Consider the following 21,469-nt stretch of genomic DNA (forward strand, 5'->3'; position numbering starts at 1 on the left):
TACTCTTTAATGATATTTTCTCTAAAAGGAATATCTTGCTGATTCATGTTAAATAGGAGAGTTTTCATAGTTTTGAAAGTTACACTGCATGCTTTATGAGTAGCAATTAAAAACTTGAAACTTTGAACTTCAGCAATAATTCTAAGGGGAAAAATGTTACTTTATAAAGTGATTATTGTTTAATTGGATAAGAATGCTAATTAAGTAGAAAAACTATAGTTTATATTTATACATGCTTTGTTCTTTATTTTCTGAAAATTCTTCTTGAAACATTTTTCATTTTCCATTACTTTTGCCATTTCAAAAAAATATTAAAATAGTATTATATGGCTTATGTTCACTTCCTTTTAGGGATTTTTCTATGAAAACTCATTAAAAATAGACATTAAGATAGGTTATTGAACTCTCTGCTAATATCAGTGTATTCAGACATGGGGGTAAAATTGGCTTATTTTATTACTCAAAGTATAACCTGTATGAATAAAATAAAATTATTTAAATTGTGTTTGCCCCTCAAACATAAAGCATGTATTAATTGTATTGAGTTGCCATTGATAGATAGGAAAGAATTTTACAATTATAATGCTCGCTATCTTTTATAAGGAATGCTCTAAGACCAGCTAATGTTGTTCCTGTTTTATCTGTCCTGCAAATATTAAGCAACTCTGCTAGATGTATTTAAACAGAGAATAAAACTGAAATAATTATAACATTCAATAGCACTTAGTCTGTCATTCACCTTTTCCCCTCAAATCCATTCTACATACTTCTACCAAGTAAATCTACTTATTCTCTTCACACGTCTTCTTTTTAAACATGTCAGTAGGTCACTATTACTCTTAAAAAACAAAAAACACAAAAATTTGTCAGCCTAGATTTTCCAGTCTCATGTGATTTGATTAGTGATACATACTTTCAACTTGTCAACTCCCCTATGTAGACTCTATCTCTAGGTAATGTTTATGTTTAATCCTTTTTCCTCTAATTTTTAACCTTATTTCTCCTACTTGAGTGATTTTGATCCCTTTCTTTTTCCCATTTAGATCTTATTCTGACTTCAGTGCCCTGTGGAAGTTCCATTATATTCATGAAATAATATTTGACACTTCAGTCATCAGTGACATTCCCACCCATACTCCTGTTGAAGAACCATCTTTACTCTTTTTCTATACTACATACTATTGTTTATGTTTTGATTTGTATATACATTATTCTCCAACCTAGTCATTCTTAAATGGCCATCATTAAAAATAATCTGCCACAGTGCTTTAATGACCGTTAAAGAATTTACAGTGTATGGATTGAAAATACAATATTATTTCCTCTTGACAAAGTCTTTTCATAGCCGTAATTTAATTTGTATTCATTTTGTTTTCAACACAATAGTTAAATATGCAAAACTTAATATTCTCAACTCAATGCTGTGATTTGTAAACATCTAAATATACAAAATATTTTAAATCTTATATCTCTTTTCAACTCTTTGAGCCACATATAAATTCACTATATTTTGATATAAAATTGTAACATGATTATTTTTCTAGTCTCTAGAGAAATTGCTGCTACGAGAGCTTCTGTACGATTAAATAAAACACAGCATTACATTGAAGTATTGTCTTCAATGCCCATGAATACCTGAGCAAAGGCAACACTTACAGAAATGTTTAGTTGCTGTACCACAACATTGAAGATTATGTTCCTCATACATTTCATTTCATTGAAATTACAGCCATTAGTTTGTGCAAGACCACTCTCCTCTTTTTTGAATGTGGATTTCCCCCTTTAGTTTTGTCCAATATGTCCATTTCCATCCTCAATTCCATAAGCAACCATCATCTAAAATTTAGAACAAACACTAAACTTATCAACGTTTTACATACACCATGTTTTCATCAGATCCTCCCATGCATTAGTTTTCTATTGCTACATACAATATGTATGGTGACTTAAGACAACCCACACTGGTTATGTCACGGTTCCCATAGGTCAGCAGTCCCACTACAGCTTAGCTGGGTCCTCCGCTCAGTGTCTTACAAGGCTGCAATCAAGTGCCTGCCAATCTACATTCTCATCTATAGGACTGATTAGAAAAGAATCCCAGAGCTCATTTAGATTGTTGTCAGAATTCATTTCCTTTTGGTTGTATGACCGAGGGCTGTTGTATGGAGGCCGCCTTCAGGAACAAGTGGTTACTCATAGATCCCTGGCATATGTTCCTCTCCACAGGCAGTTTACAACGTAAATAGTTGCTTCTTTTATTTATTTATTTTTTATTTTTTTAATGGTTGCTTCTTAAAGCTTAAATGGAAAACATCTCTCTCCACTGTGCTAAGAGTGAGTCTTATTTAACTTAACTGAATCAAGGAGATGGCATCGCATTATCTTTGCAATATTCTATTGTTAAAAGCAAGTCACTGATTTCACCTGCAATCTATGAGGGGGGAGGATTACATAAGTTCATGGTTTATTGTGCGGCACCTTAGGGTGTGACTCACACATCCTGTTAGACTAAAAACTCCACATAAACCTTCCTCCCTCCTGCCCTCTCTCCCTCCCTCCCTCCTTCCCTTCCTTCCTTCATTATTCATCCCTTCATTTTTTTCTCACACTACTGTAGTCTCCGTATCTTACAAAATGCACTTCCCAGAATCAGCACTCAGAATCAGTAAAAAGTTAGGCAGTGAATTTTAAAAATGAATATTCTTTAGTACTCCTATTATTTTGTTGTTCAAGTTTTCATCTGTTGACTATAGCGGAATGAGATGGATTTTATTATCCTAATTTTAAGTGGAGTCTCACAAGTTTTTACTAGTTTACCATTCGTATGACAAAGAAGTGACAGAGCCAGGAATGCATCATAAGTCTCTCTCATCCCAAGTCAGGACTTTTATAATAATACATCAAAAAAGTCACTGGCATTTTTACACTTTCAACTGCAATCTCTCTTGACTGGCTTTTATTTTTGTTAATGGATTTACTCTAAGAAAAAAATAATCTGTTCATTAATTTATTTGTGTTTCTTGGGATATTTAACATTCATCAAACAAGAATATTAGTCATAATCTGTTTTCTATGCAAGAGAATGCTATTACACAGAACTCTCCTGCAAGTTTCCTTTTAAAAATCATGCATACACTTGCCTGAGCTTTAAAACTCAGTTTTAAATTTATTTGGTTATATTTTTAAGTTAAACATTCTACAGATAAAATAATGCTTGGGCTTTTTCCATTTCTTGGTGCTCACACCTCTCAAACTAAATTTTTCCTGTTATTTTTCTAAGAAATCTTCTAAACTAAGCTTTTTCCTGTTATTTTTCTAAGAAAGCTTCTAAACTAAGCTTTTTCCTGTTATTTTTCTTAGAAATTATATTTCTAAGAAATATATTTCAGGGAAATATATTTATGTCTAAGACTAGTATTTATAGATGATACTGCAGAAAACACAGATTGAATGCAAATCTCTTAAAACCTGAAATTAAAATTTAATATTCCCCTAATTTGGAATCATTTTACTAAAGTACTTTGAAATGATATATTAAATTAAAAATATGAAATATGGTGCTGGCTCAATAGCGAAGTCATTGTGAGAAAACTAAATTGACTTATTTCTTTAGTAGAAGCAGAGTGTCTGACAGGCAATAAATATACAATAAATCCTTATTGAGTAAATGCATGTATAAACACTAAAAAGAATGCCCAGTATGATAGCAGTAATGAACATAGGTATCAAAATCTATTCCCTTTTTAAAATTTGGCTTATTCACATTTTATTAAACCAGCCAGTATGGCTAGATTATTATGACATATGTTTTATACCTGTTATTGATTAAATTGAATATTGGATTTTTCTAATAGGATACAATCTTTAAATTTAAATTGAATAGGCTAGCTGTATTTCTCAGTAATTTGTTTCCTTGATGAGGAGTATTACCCAGAAAGGAAACCTGTGTCCCTCCTTCCTTCATTTAGAGTTTTATGATTAAAACTACCATTTAAAAAGGATAACCCCCTACAGACATGTTAAGGTCCTGACTGAATCTTCCAAATGTCCATCAAAGATTGTATAAGAAGAATGTCTAAACTTAGACTTTCCTTATGTGTATCATGTGGTTTCAGGAAATGTATTTTGAGTTAAACCAGGATCATTGAATATTTACAATTGTTGAGTATATATTTAAAATGTTTAAAACTGAAAAGTAACACATCTTCTATAAACAATTACAGTGTTGGCAAGATAAGTTTGTATGCATTTCTTCTCTTCCTCATTTTTGAATTTATTTTTATCAACTTTGTTTGATTCCACCATATTGAAAATGTATTATACATATTGTGATGTAGAGAGAAAGAGGGAAGGAGAGAGGGAGGAGTTTTATATATATATGTGTGTGTGTGTGTGTGTGTGTGTGTGTGTGTGTGTGTGTGTGTGTGTATTATAAAACCTATACACACACACACAAAGAGAGTGTACACAAACAAATATACATTTTAAAGTAACAGCAGTGAAGGTACACTCAGACATTGTGGCATGTCAACAAACTGTAAGCTCCAGGAAAGATTAGGTAAGCCCGGTATGTCTGAGCCATGCTGGAGATGTGCCTTAGATCCCACAGTGCTGGATGAAAACATAGGTTACTTTGCTGCCCTCACTTAGAATTAGCTGCAATCTGGCCATTTCTATCCTTGAAACAGAACTCAGCTCATGAATAAAAAAAGATATAACTAGGACATAACATCAGTATTAATCTATATGTACAGTATAAGTTTAAATAAAATATAAACATATTTACATAGATTCTATGAATAAAAATGTAATATGAAGTAATATGAATACAAATATCATATTTTATATTCTACATAAAATAAATTTTATATTTTATGTAAATATATATTTTATTATACTTTCATATGATAAGGATAGTGTATTTTATAAATATGACATATTAATATATAATATAAAATTATCTGTAAACATAAGTATATTTTTATATATATTTAATGAAATTATATATAAATTATAATAAGAGAAAAATATAACATGATCTAGAAAGAGGGAGTAGATCATAAAGCCTATCTGAAATTTTTTCTTGAAGTGCATATTACAAAGAAAAAAGAAATAAAAGGTGATTCATCAGGTCGTGCTTATGAGTGATAACTATCCTCTGTGGTGATGAAAACCTTCTTGATGATTCCCCCTATGGTGAAGTAGAAGAGAGGTTTCCAAGCAGTCAATTAAGGAAATTCATATTTGGTGTGGTGAGATGTGGTAACTTTGGAAAGCCTCATGTTTTCAATTTCATACTTGAAGCTGCTTTGAAAGAGAGTTTATTTTAGCAAGTTAATAGTATATATTTCTTGTAAGGAGTACAAGCGGTGTCAAGTCTTATTTTTATAGCTCTACCTAGATGTTGTCAGAGATAGGAAAGTACCAGAGTTTGACTGAACAGACTGTTGAAGGGCAGATGCTTATGTACAGCTCCCAGTTTACTGAGAGATTCCAGTTTGCTTCCTGACCCAGTGTTGATATGGGATTTCTCATCAAGGTATTGGCAGTAGACTCCACACTTTGATACGTCAAAGAAATTGATAGTCTTTCACGTAGCAGTCAAGGACAGAGCCTAAAAAAAAAAAAAAAAAAAAAAAAAGAGGAAAAAAGGAGTTTACATTGTCAAAAATGTACCAGAGGGAAAACTGCTGTGATATCAACCTTGGCTGCTTTTGCCATGTGTCACCACAACCAACCCAGACACAGGAAGCAGGGATCAACAGTTAAAGAGTAAAGCTTTGTGTATTGACACCTTTGGATTTATACTTGATTGTGAAAGGCCTTTTATATATTCTCCCTCTAAAAGATGAACAGCAATCTGTTCTCAAGGCAGTAGATACCACTGAGGGTGCTTTCAGCTAGGGTTATTGGAATAGCTGTGCTTTCCTTGTCAAGTTCTTCTCTAGTTATGTTGCCAGAATGCATTTGGTTGCTTCATATAACCCTAGTACATTTTCTGAATGTAAGGCTCATGAAAGCAGAGATGTGAGTGAGGTTTTTTTATTGATATGTTCCAACTGCCTAGAAGAGTGAGTGGTACCTCATAGACCCTCCATAAATACTTGTTGAATAAATGAATTTCTGAGAACATTCAATGCCAGATAAATGAATATGAGCTTTATCTGGTAGCTTAATCATACAAATGATGTGAAATTCAAAATCAATATATTGTGTCTTGAGTAATAGTAGTAAAATATTCTAAAGCCCATGGAAAATATAGAGTAAATATCATGAAACTCAAACCACTTATGTGTGAGATTATAACATAATTGGAAAAAGTGCTTTTTTCCCCAATATTATTGACAGTAGAATACTACAATTGACCCTTGAACAACATGGGTTTGAACTACACAGGTTCCCTTTTATGTGGATTTTTTTTCAATAAATATAGTACCTGTAATTTCATTTTACAAATCTTTAACTAATCATGGGGAAAACTTTATGTTTTATTAGGGATCACAATATATAGAATCAAAACAACTACAATCTTGATTCTATCCAAACTGTTTCAGCTTCCTGCTTTTGGGTTAGTCATTGCCAATTCTTTTGTTTTTGATGCAGAGATAACAGTACTCAGATTTTTGGTTAGAGGAAGGGGGGTGATTGGTGCCCCTAAGCCCCGAGTTGTTCAAAGATCAACTGTATTTCCAAATCACTATTGCAAAACCGTATCTTTATTAACTATACCAGAGTGTTGAATATGTCAATAAATTATCTCTGAAAAAACAAGTACAATGACCTTACTTATAGGTCAACTACATGTCTTTTTAGACATGCTCTAGGCTGCTATTATTGGCCAAGGAGATCTGGAGGGAAATTTTGTTCTCAGAGAACAAGGCAGAGTTTAATATGGAATTTATAATAAAGGTACAATACCATGTTAGAGGTGTTGTTTGAAGGCATCTATAAGAACTTTGCCTGCAATTCTAGAGATTGTAAAACTAGTAATGAAAATGGATATTGCTTTTTAAAAAGTTTTTTCTAACATCCTTTAAGTGTTTTCTCCTTGTTTTTAAATTGTAAAGACTCTTTTCTGTTTAATGTTGTAACATTTCTTTAAAAAAAGAAAGAAAGAGGAATTGAAGCCATTATTTCCATAAATCTTAATAGGGCTATACTCCAGGTATGGGAAGAGGGATGCAATATTTCTCCTTAGGATATAGGAGAGAAATGCAGCAAGCTATTATGGGCCTCCATATACTTTGAAACCTGAACCAAGTGCTGTCTTGGAAATTTTCTTTTCCTTTTTTGTAATGGAATGAGCAGAAATTTCAGACTTACAAACCACACCACTACTTCAGCGACTCATAAGTTTGTAATCTTGAGCCAGTGAGCACAACATTTCCTCCAGAGTAGAGGTGATAATGCCTACCTTAGAGGTTAAACTAAAGATGGATTGAGGAAATGTATGTTTAAGACCTTTGAAGACGTCATAGATGCCAAGTCAGAAATACTCATATTAAGCTTTATGGAGCCCTCCCTCTGAGGTACTCTTCTAAGCATGCATTTATAGCCATTTACCTAATCCTCAAAATAAATTTATGAGGTAGGTACTATTGTATCTCCATGTTAATAATGAGGAAAGTGAGACAGAGTTGCTATTTAATTTGGTCAAAGTCCTAACTGGGAAGTTGAAGAACTTCATTTTAAAAAGAAGCCACACTCTAATCAACTGCTCTTAAAACTACTAACATTAGTCAATTTTGTTTTTTCCTTCCCTGCAATAAACATGTATCATTATATTCTCTTGATATCTAGTGATGGGCTCTTCTTTGAGCTATCTGTGCCTAGAAGTTATAAAAGCAGAGGCTGAGTTGTTTACCAGTTAGAAGGGGAAAATCTGTGAGGGTTAGATAAAAAGAAGACTCCTTTTTATTTTAAGATAAAGAAACACAAGAAGAATAGATTCCGTTTTTAAATATCTGTGATCTGGTGCAATGACTTGAAATTTAAGGACTGTGCATCTCATGATTAAAAACTTTTGAGTGTGCACCTTTAATATACTTTTAAATAAATTATATATTTATATATGCTATTGTGCAAATAAACTTTATAAAACACACAAAAATAAAACAGAAAGATAGATGAAACAAAATATATGTAAAAGCAGCATTCAAATTATTTCCTTTGTACATTCTGAAGAAGCTTACCCATGACTAGTTTAGCAGAGGGAATCCCAGGCAGGACTTGTAAACTGGAGGACCTCAGAGGACAATATGACCTGCCAGAAGCATTTAGTCTATAAGAGGGTTGGACAAATTATCTAAACACTAGGCAGTCTCACGTGGAAATTTGGATTTCTACCATATTCTGGAAAATCAGAAAACTCAGTAATACTGGTTTTCATTCCCACATGACAACCTTGACGGAAGTCAAATACTGGGCTGGTTTCTTCAGACAAACCCTGCACTTCACAATTCTTCCCTATTGCGCCTTTAGGCAAATTCACTTTTTTCTTTTGGAAACTCTGATGTAGAGGAATGAAGTTCCAATCCCTGTTCTACATGATCTATATTCAGCGTAATTTGGAACAATTCCGTGTGAATAATTTCTTCAATTTACAAAGAAACTGAGAACATAATTTCTCAGTAAGAAAAAATTCTCTGGTGTACTCACAGGCTACTAATACCTCATCCAGTTTCTTTACTTACTGGGAGATTGCAAAGAAGAACAAAGGAATTAAAATGAAATTCATCCAAATGCTTCCAAAGACAGACGTGGTAAAAAAAATGATAGGTTAAAAAAAAAAAAAAAAAAGATGGGTTATCCTTAGTCTTACATGACATAGTTAAGTCAATCTCTTGTCCCTCTACTAAAAAGAAATTTGTGTTTTGATGATGGATTTTTCTACTTAATTCTGTTAGACAAATGTCCATTTAAATTTTCATGTAAGATACTAACAGCTGGTTTAACATCTTAAATTGTTGCAAAAGCTTACTCTTTATAATTGAACTATTCTATACATAAGATAAATTTAGTGAGTTAAACTGATTGGCATTTGATTCACTCACAGGGTCTCAATTTTAAGGATGTGGTTGTGGTGTCATTAGTATGTTAAGTTCTCAACTTACTTGCTTACAAAGTAAATAACAGAAAAGATGTCTTTCCTTAGAGACTTGTCTGCAAATTCATGTAGATAAGTTCCAGCACATTAAACAAGTATGTTACTTTGTTAAAGGATAGTGTGGCACAGGTAATTAACTATGAAGTCATTAAGGCTTTTCTATGCTGTGACAGTTGTGTTTACCTATAACAGATTAATGAACTCATCAAATGTTCCTTTTTTCCTCTTGTTATTTCAGATCAGCCTTGAGTGGAATTTGACTGAAGATGTTCCAACAGTTTTATCTCTGGAAATGGTTAGCTTCAGGGATTACCTTTTGCTGTCTCTTCACAGTCTGCTTGGGCCAATATGATGATGGTAAGGATGCTTTTACTTTGACCTTTAGAGTTAGCCAGAATTTCAGTGGAATGTGAAAAACACCATAGAAATGAGTAATGCTAATTTGTAGTTCATTTTTAAAGGTTGGTGACTCTGTACAATAATTTTCCTTAATTAAAATTAACTTACAAAAGTAGCATTTGATGCACTTTGTTTTTTAATAAGGATTGCAGTATGGTAGAAAATCCAGTGCTAGGCCTCTAAATGAACATTTACTTATACTCACTAAACAAATGCTTAATTATTATTTAAAAAATTCAATTCTATTTGCTAATCATTGAACAAACACAAACTACAAACAGTAGCCTTAGATAAAGTATCTAAGGCTACAAACAGTAGCCTTAGATAAAGCTTAGGAATGTAAAAAATACCAAAATTTCCTATGAGAAAAAAATTTCTGAAGGGGTCAAAAGTAGATTCCATAAGTGATTTTAGTGTTAGCACTTTAATTGGGGATTGCGTTATTTCATCCCCCACTATTTTATTTAGAAAGAGTGAAAAAAATGTAAAAAAACGTGACATTAGATTTTCCAAGTCATTTCTTAATAGTAAATCAGTCAGTTGAGAAAGATATATTCGTCATCAAGCTCTGTAGGGACCATTTAACATGTTATAACTGCAGTGGCCCAAATGTGTCTGTCTTAGATACTTCAATATTGGAGGAATCTGTCTTTGAGTACCACATAATGAAAGTGTGGAGTATATGTATGTATTATACATATACTACATAATGAAAGTATATATGTAATATTTTAAGAAAAGAAAAATGGATAAAATTTCCCACCCTAGAAGTTGGCTATTCAAGAAAAATGAGTTTGTTCTTTCATTATTATTATTTATTTATTACTTTTTATTATTTTTACTCAACATTTGTTCAGCATTCAGGGTACACAGGCAAGCAATCATCTCCTCACCCTTGTTGTCATGTTCCCTAGTTGCTCTTAGAGGCAACAAAGATTGTGAATTTTGTGTGTGTGTGCTTTGTTTGGCTAAACTGAATGATCTGAAGATAGATGGATTAATTTGACTTTTTCTCAGTGTTCAAATTGTGTACATATTAAGACATTCTCAGTCCTCCATAGTTAGGATATCATGCCTCTTTGGGGATTTGCAGAATAATTTACAATAGCAACTACTTCATAAAGTCAACAGCCTAAACCCTTGAAAAGTTCTGCTAATTAGCACAGTGTTTACTTCAAGTGCATCTGAATTTAATGTTCATGTCATTGCCATTTATGTAGATTGTGAATCTCCAGTCTAACAACAAATTTAAAAGTGCAGTAAGAAATAAATAATGTAACTGCTACTTTGAAGCAAAAATAAAAATCAGTGGAACTTAAAAGAGCATGACTTTAAATTAAAAGAATGCCTTTTAAATCATGCCCCAAGAATAGATGACAAATCAGTGTGTTGGTATTTCTTTATGCCATAAGGCATTCTATTTGTATTCATATTTAGCGTTCACACTGAGAGGGAAGGATTCACTGTCATTGCTCACATTAGACTTTCACAAACCCTGTACTTTTTAGCAATGCAATTTAGGTTATCAGAGGAAATCACTCCTGGTTTAACTGGTAATGCTATAAATTAGTTTCTTTAATAAGCTCATTACAGCTCTTGGTCTCTCTAAATGTGCTTGTATAGATAGCCACCAAAATAAGATTATCAGGTCACTGTTGACCATCAAGTAGTTACTTTCTGAAGCACAGTGCAACTTCACAACTGCAAAGTTACATTTTATAGTGAGGCTGCCTCCTCACTGCGCTCATGGAAGACTTCCTTCCAGCCACAGTTAGAAAGCCTTTTCAGTTCTCTCCTGGAGATAGGTTGCTCAGTACTTAGGAAGACTGAAGGGACTGGAACTGTGGCAAAGAAACAAAAATTTTCTGTAGTTTTTATAGAGATTTCTTAACTTTATATGCTTTTCATCATTCCTTCCATACTTGCATCCTCCAATGAGTGTGCCCCCAGAGGTAATAACACATTCCCCTAGGTTGCCCTCAGGTCTTTACTTCTCTCTGGTCTCCTTCAATTAGGGACTCTGACGTCACTTTTATTCTATTGTTCATGAAAATGGTTTTCATAGTTACTATTTTTTTTAAATCCATATAAAAATTGAGCCCACATTATGCAGGAATTAAATCAGGAGTAAGCAAAACATGGCTAAAACACAAAATAACACTTAACTGGAATACATGATACGATTTTCTTGAAACAATTTTTTTATCCAAATGCTTGGGGATGCAGGTGTGGGTTAGATTGAAAGAAGACAATGGTGAGAATCATAATCATGATAGAAATATGAGAAAACAAGGAAAAATAAAAGCAGTTTTGCCATAGGTAATCCACTGGTTGGATTAGCCCTTTTGATAGTTGACAACTGATTTCCATACATAGTTAGAAGCTTCGGATAGAGGAAAATGAAGGAGAAAAAATTGAAACTACCCTAAGGCTATTAGTATAACAGTTTAGGTCACTGTTATGTTAAAACATAGAATTCTCCTGGACTTGCAATTAAAAACAGTTTCCTGTGTTTTTCTATGCATTTCCTTGTTTAGGCATAAGGCAGTTGGAAGGGGAAAATACTGTTTATTCAATAAAAATTTTAACCTGAAATGAAATATTCTACCCAAATGTGTGAATCTGCTTCTAAGAAAAGTATATTGTATAATTGTTATTTTCAATATTTTACAACTAGTTTTTTTACTTGGGAACTTGGGCTAAATTTTGAGTCTTTTGATATTTCTCATTCAAATTGCTGGGGTAAGGTTTTAGGTTCAGTAATAAAATTTGCAGATGGTCTATTCCTTAATGAGCATTTCATTTGTTTGATGACTACATATTTAAGCACGCATTAATAACATGAGATTGATAGTATGATATTACATTTTAAAAGTCAGAATTTAGCTAACCGATAGAATATTGGAAAACATAGTTAATTTGTAGTTGATAGTAGCTACCCTCTTCCCAATAAGAGAGCATTAGGACTGATATTTTAGCTTATAGTTTAATGCATTATCAATCCTGACAACTTTATTGGAATGGGAACATGTGCCCTGATCCCACATTGAGTGTGGGAGCCTGAAAAGGAGGTGCCATGGGAAGCAGAGGAAGCCAGGCTATCTGCTAAATTGTATGTTGTGTGGGATTAAAGATATAAAAATCATATTCCTTGTTCTACCATATTATTTAAAGTGAGGTAAAGAAACCAAGTTGTCCACAGGGTTTGTGTTTTTGTTTATTTTGTTTTGATTTTGAGTTCATGAATGATTGATAAATGGGAGGCAAAGGGAAGAAGAAAGGAAAATGTTATATTGTTAAGGGGTATGTTTTATTTTCATTTTTTATTATTTCCTCTGCATTTTCAAATTGCCATATTGAGTAGATATTACTTCCATAAGCAGATAGGAGAAGTATTTATTTAAAAGAAAAAACAAAAAACAACGTATTATAACATTATAACTAACTTGGAACCAGAGCGTTAGAGTATTAGAGGAGTTTTAAAAGGGTATGTGTGCCAATGAGTGTGTGTGTATGTGTGTGTTAGAGAGATTTCCTTGTGTGTGCAGATCATGAAAGCCAATATCAGTTTTTTTAAAGAAAGGGTTCTCCCTGGCTGCTCAAGCATTCAGCCTGGAAGGCAAAAATCTTTCCTCTTGCCCTTGAGCTATTATGTAAACTAGCATATACCTATGATGTGAATGGAACCCTTATATAGCACACAACCAGAACAACTTTCTGAAGGAATCCTGTATATAAGCTCAGAAAGTCACAAAACTTCCTTAGGCTCAGTTTCCTTATTAATGATAATACTCTGAAGCTCAGTTTTATGCAGTTTCACACAGTACCTGACATATGATCAAGGTTCACTAAAACTGCTTTTTATCTTTATTGCTATTATTACTTCTAATTATTTATAAATATTATGCTTCTTTTTATAAATTTATGTACAAAGTACAATGAGTACTTTGTGCTCTTGTGCACTATATGTACGTCCTTTCTTTATATCTCTCCAAATTTACTAAACACCTTGAAGATTTAACTTTGTTACATTATATTTTATTCTTAAAAGTATTAATGACTATATTCTTTCCTTGGAGAGTTTACTGATTCAAATGAAACTATAAGTGAAGTTTGAGGAACATTTCCAGGTGTATTTTCATGCTTGTTAGGTAATCTATTAATCCATGGAAGGTCAGTGATGAGACAGACATGTCAATTAATTAGGGGATAGCCATGTTATAAGGTCTGAAACTCAAATCTTCTGAGGTCTGACACTAAAGCCTGGAAACTTCATTTTTAGCAAGTGCATCCAGAGGTCATAAAGTAGAATGCCACTGGGTTAATACTAATTAAACTTAAAAGAGAGAGTCATGCAAATTACAATGCTATGAATAGCATTATAAGGAAAATATAACTGCCCAATGAGCTGAAACACTTGTGTTTCCAAGAAAGATTTTTCCCCCCTTTAGATACCTTAAGAAGAAAATGGTTATGTCATCTTAACAGCTCTGTGAGAAGAGTTAAATGATCTTAATGGTTCATGTGTCCAGACTATGATGGACTGTCACATAGGGCACTGTTATAGCAATATCCTTGCCTCATGGACTACAATACTTTATTCGTGGGACACTCATGGTCTCCCCAGGATCATGCTGGAAACGTTTGTAAAATTTCTTATTTTTTGAGTTTGTTATTTCAAAGCTTAGTGCAGGTCATCTTCCTCTTGTTAACATTATATTTCTCTGAACATAGTACAATGCAGTAGTTTCTTTTGAGTCTGTTTCAGTTATAATTAAATTAAAGGTGATTATTGGAGACTATACCTAAGTAATTTTCAATGAACCTTATTGTCTCTGAAACTTCTCAGTCCTTCGTTTAAATATGATTTCTTAAGGCAGCACACATCGAGAGATATAGAGCAATATACATGTACATACTCATACATAATAGATAACACACATTTTAGACAAAAATAAAACCACATATAGCGTATATTTTATGCAAATTTTAATCTTAATATAATATGGACATCTTTCCTTGTCTACCCCTTTCACTTATTCCATCTTACAGAGTGTATTTTTATTCTGAGAGGTTAAATTCAAGTTTTAAGAGTAACTTTGTTGTTTTCCCTGCAGGCTGATTTAAAATCCTGAGTATTTGTCTTTTTTTTTTCTTGAAGCTTTATAAGCTATTAGATTTATATAAACTGTCTGGATTATATTATTATGGAACATTTAGAATGGTATGACAAGAAAGAGCACCTTCAATGCTTACTCCAGCAAGACTTTCCTAAACATTCTAAATTTCATCTCCAGATGAAAGCTTGGCTGTGTCCTCATTTTTAGATTGTATCCACACTTGAATTTCCTGTTTCCTCTTTCCCAAAGGTGAGTAATCTTGTGGATCCTGTAGCCCCAAAATGGATTTGTTTCAGAGCAAGGTTTGAAAAAGCATATGTCTTTTCTTGTTTTGGCAACAAGAAGTTTTTTTTCACTTTTCTAGGCTCTGACCTTGAACCTAGAAGTAGCTTTTGTGTACTCTACTAATAGGCTCCCATAAAGCCTATCTGTACCACCCTGGAAGGCCAGAGAGCTAGAGTCCAAAAAGTAAATAAATAAACTCTGAGAAACATCTCTCTCTCTCTTTTTCTCCGATTCTTAAAAGCTATTTCTTGATTGCTTGTAGTTCTCAGTTCTTGTAATGAATTGTGTCTAATGCTTTCTTATATGCTATTAAGAAGTGTTCCTACAGTTTCACAGACATCATTTCTACATGTTCAACAAGTTTCTTGAAATCGTAAATCATATTGATATGTATTTTATGTGTAAACAGCCTCTCTTTAGAATAAGTACTAACGTTCATTTAGCATTTATTAACAAAGCCCTTCATATAGATTATTTTATTTAATCTTCACAAGAACTCCATGAGGTCCTTGTGATTGTCATAATGATCACATACCATTGCACTACTATTATGCCTCAGATATAGATCAGGAAACTACAGAGGCACAGAAGGGTTAGGTTGCTTTCCCAGTGTGATATTACTCCCACTATTGAGTGGCAAAGCTGAAACCAACCCATTATCTCTGCTCTACATGCAATAATTACATGCTGTGCTATTATATTATGACATCAAAATCTTAACCTTTCCTGAAGATTTTACTCAAATTCTACTTATTCCTTGATACTAAATTATTCATTATTCTTTGATGTTGTTAGTAATGATAGTCATTCAGAATTAAGTGCGGAGAGGTTGGTAAAAGGGTGCAAACATCTAGATTTAAGATGCATAAGTTCTGGGGATCTAATGTACAACATGGTGACTATAATTAATAATACTGTATTGTGTATTGTATACTTGAAATTTGCTAAGAGAGTAGGTCTTAAGTGTTCTCACCACACTAAAAAAAAAAAAAAAAAAAAAGGAACTATGTGAGGTGATGGATATGTTAATTAACCTGGTCGTGGCAATCATTTTACAATGTGTAAAGTATCAAGCCATATACTGTGCACCTTAAATATGTACAGTTTGTTTTTTTGTTTTTTGGGTTTTTTGTTTTTGTGTTTTTGCGGTACGCGGGCCTCTCACTGTTGTGGCCTCTCCCGTTGCGGAGCACAGGCTCCGGACGCGCAGGCTCAGCGACCATGGCTCACAGGCCCAGCCGCTCCGCGGCATGTGGGATCTTCCCGGACCGGGGCACGAACCCATGTCCCCTGCATCGGCAAGCGGACTCTCAACCACTGCGCCACCAGGGAAGCCCAAATATGTACAGTTTTTGTTTGTCAGTTAGACCTCAATGAAGCTGGAAAAAATTAATATCCACCTTCTCCTTCATATTATGTCTTATAATGTTTGTTTTTTTGTTTAGATTATAAATTCCTGGAGACAGAGACTATCTAATTTACTTTTGTTTCCTTCAGCACCTGGCAGAATGACCCAGTTAGTGGTTATTTAAATAAGTAAGCCTTGTATAAAGAAAAATAGAATTGAGAGATGAAGTGTGTTTTTTAACAATATAGTAGCAAGTAGGTAAGCTTTGAGGATAGTAGTTGGAGTTCAAACAGCAATTCAAAAACATATTTAGTGAGAGTTTGATTTATACGATACTGCTCAACATTAACATAGGGACCAAAGCAATCAATAAATTACCTGTGCTATGGACTTATTGCACACAGCATCCTTTTTAGCATTCTGCAGGAAAACAGAGTTTAGGTAAATTATATATAAATTTTTTTTAGAAACTCAATATCCCATTATAGGGCAGCATTTAGAAAAGTCTTTATAGAAAACTCAAATTGAATCTATCCTCTCTTCAGGTGTGTTTTCTGTCTTTTTCTGATTATTAGCTGCTGTCTGGGCATTTTGTTCAAAATTCTGGTGGATCACACTGCAGCAGTTGTTCCTGACATCAGTCACTCTGTTCGAGATACTAATCTTCCCTACTCTTGTAGGATCCTATACTGCCCCTCAGGGCTGCTCAATTAGACTGCTAAGTGATGACTGTTCAGCTACTCTGAGTTTATTAAGTGTCTTTATTGCATGGTTGGAATACTGATGAGAGCTGTTCAGGCTTAGACTTAGATAATGTGTGAAAAGGACAATACTAACTCAGTCATCAATATTTTATGTGGTTATATCCAGGATTTGGCCATAGTTGCTCTGCTGGATACCTAGAATGCAATTCTGATGGTATCCCCATAGGTGGAAAACTACAGCATTTTAAGGCAACATGAATAATACATTATGCTGATTATTTTTATTCATTCATTCTTCAGGTACAGTAAGCATATGTAATGTCTATCATGTACACATAAATTTTCTAACAATTATAGCTAATATTTATTGAGTTATTTCTATGTACCAAATAGCTTACATATAGTACACACTCTCCTCTACTCACATTGTATATTTATAGATAATATACATGATATATGTATCATTGCATTTCAGTTACACAAGCTTACAAAGTTTTATACCAATATTTTTAAGTGGCCACTAGGTGTCAAGCCTTATTCTATGTATATAGCAAACAACAAAATAGACCCAAAAAATCCTTAGTTTTATGGGGTTTGCTTTACATTGGAGGGAGACAGAAAATAATCCAAATCACTAAGAAAATTATGTAGTATGTTAGTATGTGAAAGGGGTTATATCAAAAAATAAAGCAGGGAAAAGGGATACTTAGGGGAATAAAATTTTAAATAGGAAAGTATGGGAAGAACTTACTGAGAAGTACCCTTGGAGCAAAGTTTTAGAGAGGATTATAAGAAATCTATGTAGATTCCTAGAAGAGCATTGAAAACAGAGGGTGAAAGAGACTTGAGATGGGGACATGCCTAATGTGTTTGAGGAACACAATTGCAAGCAAGCTATGGTGGGTGAAATGTTGAGCAGAGTGAGGGAGAGGGGACAGAGATAAGATCAGAGAGGTAGGATGGGTGGAGGCAGATTGCACAGGCCTTGTGGGCAATTGTAAGGACATTGTCTTTTTCTCTGAGTGAGAAGGAAAGCTACTGGAGTGTTTCAAGCAGAGGAGTGAAATGATTTCACACAAGTTTTAACAAAATTGCTTTGACGCTTATGTTGAGAATCATCAGTTAAGTTCAAGGTGACCAGTGAGAAATGTATTAACAATATTCCAGGCAGAAAATAAAGATATCTTAGACCAGGTTTTCATGACAGAAGTGGTAAAAATGGTTGACTATGAATACATTTTTAAGGTATAACCAACAGAGTTTGCTGGTGTGTTGGATATAGAGAAGATGAAAAAGATAGCATTTAAAGTTTGATATCAATATATTTGGTCTAACCATCAGGAGAGACTGAATGACTGACCTCATCAAAGGAATAAATGTGGCTAGAAATGAGCCATAAAAACATTGATCATACAGTCCAGGGAGATGAGGTAGAACCATCATCTTAGATAAGGAAGAATATTTATATAGAGAGACAGTTTATGCGAAGAAAACCAGAAGAGAGTGGTTTACTAAAAGCCAAAGGAAGAAGGCATCTAAAGGAGAAAGTGATCAGCTGTGTCAAGTCTGATCAAGTAAGATGAAGTATGAGAACTGATTATCGAATTAGCAATGTGGTGCTCATTTGTGGCGTTGACAGGAATAGTTTGGTGCAATGTTGAAGGCGAAAGTTTGGAGTGGTTTTAAGAGAGAGTGGAGGAAGAAGAAATGCAGGGAGTTTGAAGATATATAGTTTCTTTTATCCTTTCTTTTTTTTTTTTCTTTCTTCTTCTCTTTTTAATAGGGTGGCAGTAGTAATAGGGAACTAGGAGTAAGTTTCAAGAACACATGCCCCACCTCAGGTCCTAGTGATATAAGGATATGATAAAACAACCACCACCCCTGTGAGGCCCTGAGAGACCTACAGAAAAATAGCATCTTCTGGGAAGACCCAGATTTCTAGTAGAGCAAGAAGAAAGGAATGTTCAGCAAAGTATGTATTATCTTATCTAATCTATTTAATCTTCAGTAAAACCCCGTGAGATAAATTCTATTATTATTCCTGTTTTCCAGATGAAGAAACTGAAGCTTTAAAGATATCAAGCTATCTTACTTAATGTCACATAGCTCCTGCGTCTAAGAGCCATGATCCTAGCTCAGTCAGCCTGGCTCAAGCTGCCATACTCTTAACCACTGTATTTTATAGCCTTAGTACAAAGTGCTACAGGACTCATGAAAGTACAATAATATGAACCCTAATCCATGGAACCTTAGGAGAATGATGGAAGCTTTGATCAATTTCTATTATATGTTCATTTGTTCAATATATCTTTATTAGCATTTACCATATGCTAGTTTTGTGCTAAATTTGGGGGTTGAAAATATGACTAAGATACATTTCTTGACCTCATGAATGTTACTGCCTAGTTCATATGAAACATCAGCAAAAAGGATTACAAGTATAAATCAATGTACTGTATATAGATTGTAAGAGGCTGAAGTTAAAAGAATGGCATTTATGCTGCCTGCCTAGAAGTGTGCTAAAGTCTGTATCAATTGTAGTTAGTGGAAGAAAGATTTATAGGATGAGATACATTGAGCTACTTGGAAAATGAATGAGGAACTATGATAGATTTAAATCTGATACATATAAATTCATATGTACAGTCAAAGCAAAAGGGAACATGAGAGTATTAATAGATGATAAAGCATTGGTAGTATGTGGATATGAAAGATTATCTATGGCACAATAGTTAAAGTATGAGCTTTGGAATCAGACCTTGTTCAAATCCTGGCAAAATCAGTTATATGATTTTTGGTAAGTTATATAACCTCTCTATGACTTAGATCTCCATCTGTTAAAGAAGGATAATAGCAACTCTGATTTGATTGCTATTAGGATTAACTGATGATATGTATGTCAATTGTTTAGCATGCTTTCTAGCATATAGGAAATGATAAAAACATATTTTTGGTATATTATAATAATTATTACTATTTTCAAATTAAAGTAAATAGACACTGTTATATCATCCTTAATCAATATTTCTTTAGGTTTCCTTTATCTGAAAACATTTACACAAACACACACACACAGAGCCCACACACACAATCACACACTGTACACTAAACTGACAACTCCTTAGAACAATCACTATACCTTCTACATACTTATTTCTGTGTACTATAATTCTTTGTATGATTTTCTGCCCACTTAGCCTGTGAAATTTTCAGCTGCATTTATTAGTTGTGTCTGGCATAGAAAAGAAGCTCAGTAACCGTTTGGAATCTATACCTTTTCCGTTTTCTCCTATCTCTTATTTTCTCTACCTCCTTCAAGTTTTTCTCAATTTATATTAGTTTCATTTTTTTACAAAGGAACTTCCTTTAATTCCTTCTTATTTCTCTTTCTTCACTTATATGTGGATGCTTCTCTTATCACTTTATTCTTCTCATTTTTTAGTATGTTTCACCCAACTCCATCTTTCTTTCTAATTTTTATCTTTCTCCTGTTTCTTTGTCTTGTCTTCTCTCTGTCTCTCTGCCTCTCAACACTTGCTCAACTTTTGTTATCTTTCTGCCTCGCTTTAGCTAATTTAAATTCTAGAAAGCACAATAAACATCTTCTTGGCTATAGTTACTTCATATTTCTAACTGATGGGTCTACTTTAAAAAAGTAATCTTAACTGGACTTTTAGCCTCCCTGGTTACAGAAAAGCATTGGGATCGTATTGTAGAAAAAAGGAAAAAAATTTCCAGAGTGCATTTTCATTCTCATAATATAAAAATTACCAGAATGCACACACATATTTTAAAACCTCTAAAGCTTCCTTCTGTTATCAGATGACGAACATTTTAAAGGAGATGCCATCTGATTTCCTTCCCAATGATAGTGAGCTTGGAAAAAAATTTCAGTTTATTCTCTAAATTTCTAAGATTGAAATTCAAACTAAGATATTTGTTAGAGATCAGTTATTAAATATCAATTCCATGGGAGTTCTTTTGAATATACAAAGCGAGATATATTCCCAGAAAAAGAAAACTAGAAGGAATATCGTCCAATGATATTCAAGACTCAACTTAGAACTATTCTTTAAAAAAACAATTTAATGTGGCTAATTCCAGAATGATTTAGTTAGCTAGTCTGTGTTCTCATAATATTCTGTGAATGCCACTTTGATAGCTTTATGAGTCTTCTGTCTATGTCCATAACTATGCTGTAAAATATTTAAAGGATGTGTTAGTTTTCTATTGCTGTTGTAACAAATCACCACAAAATATGTGGCATAAAACAACACAACTTCATTCTTATAGCTCTGTATGATACAAATCTCACTGACCTAAAATCAAGGTGTGGACAAGGCTGTGTTTTTTTCCTGAGGTATAAGGGAGAATACATTTTCTTATCTTTTCTGTCTTCTAGAAACTGCCCACTTTCCTTGGCTAATGGTCTTTCCTCCACCTTTAAAATTAGTAACAGATGAGTTCTTACAGCACATCACTCTCACTTCTTCCATAATCACATTTC

General features: G+C 33.5%; 1 protein-coding gene across 1 annotated transcript in view; it reads left to right on the forward strand.

Annotated features, from left to right (window-relative positions):
• Positions 1-9,372: 9,372 nt before the first annotated feature.
• The window catches only part of PCDH15 (protocadherin related 15), a 743,572-nt gene continuing 731,475 nt past the window's right edge, over positions 9,373-21,469 (forward strand). The window contains 1 exon segment of the mRNA XM_032608284.1: positions 9,373-9,463. Coding sequence (XP_032464175.1) covers positions 9,373-9,463 — 91 coding nt within the window.

The sequence above is a fragment of the Phocoena sinus genome, chromosome 16 (genome assembly GCF_008692025.1).
Source record: "Phocoena sinus isolate mPhoSin1 chromosome 16, mPhoSin1.pri, whole genome shotgun sequence".
NCBI lineage: Eukaryota > Metazoa > Chordata > Mammalia > Artiodactyla > Phocoenidae > Phocoena > Phocoena sinus.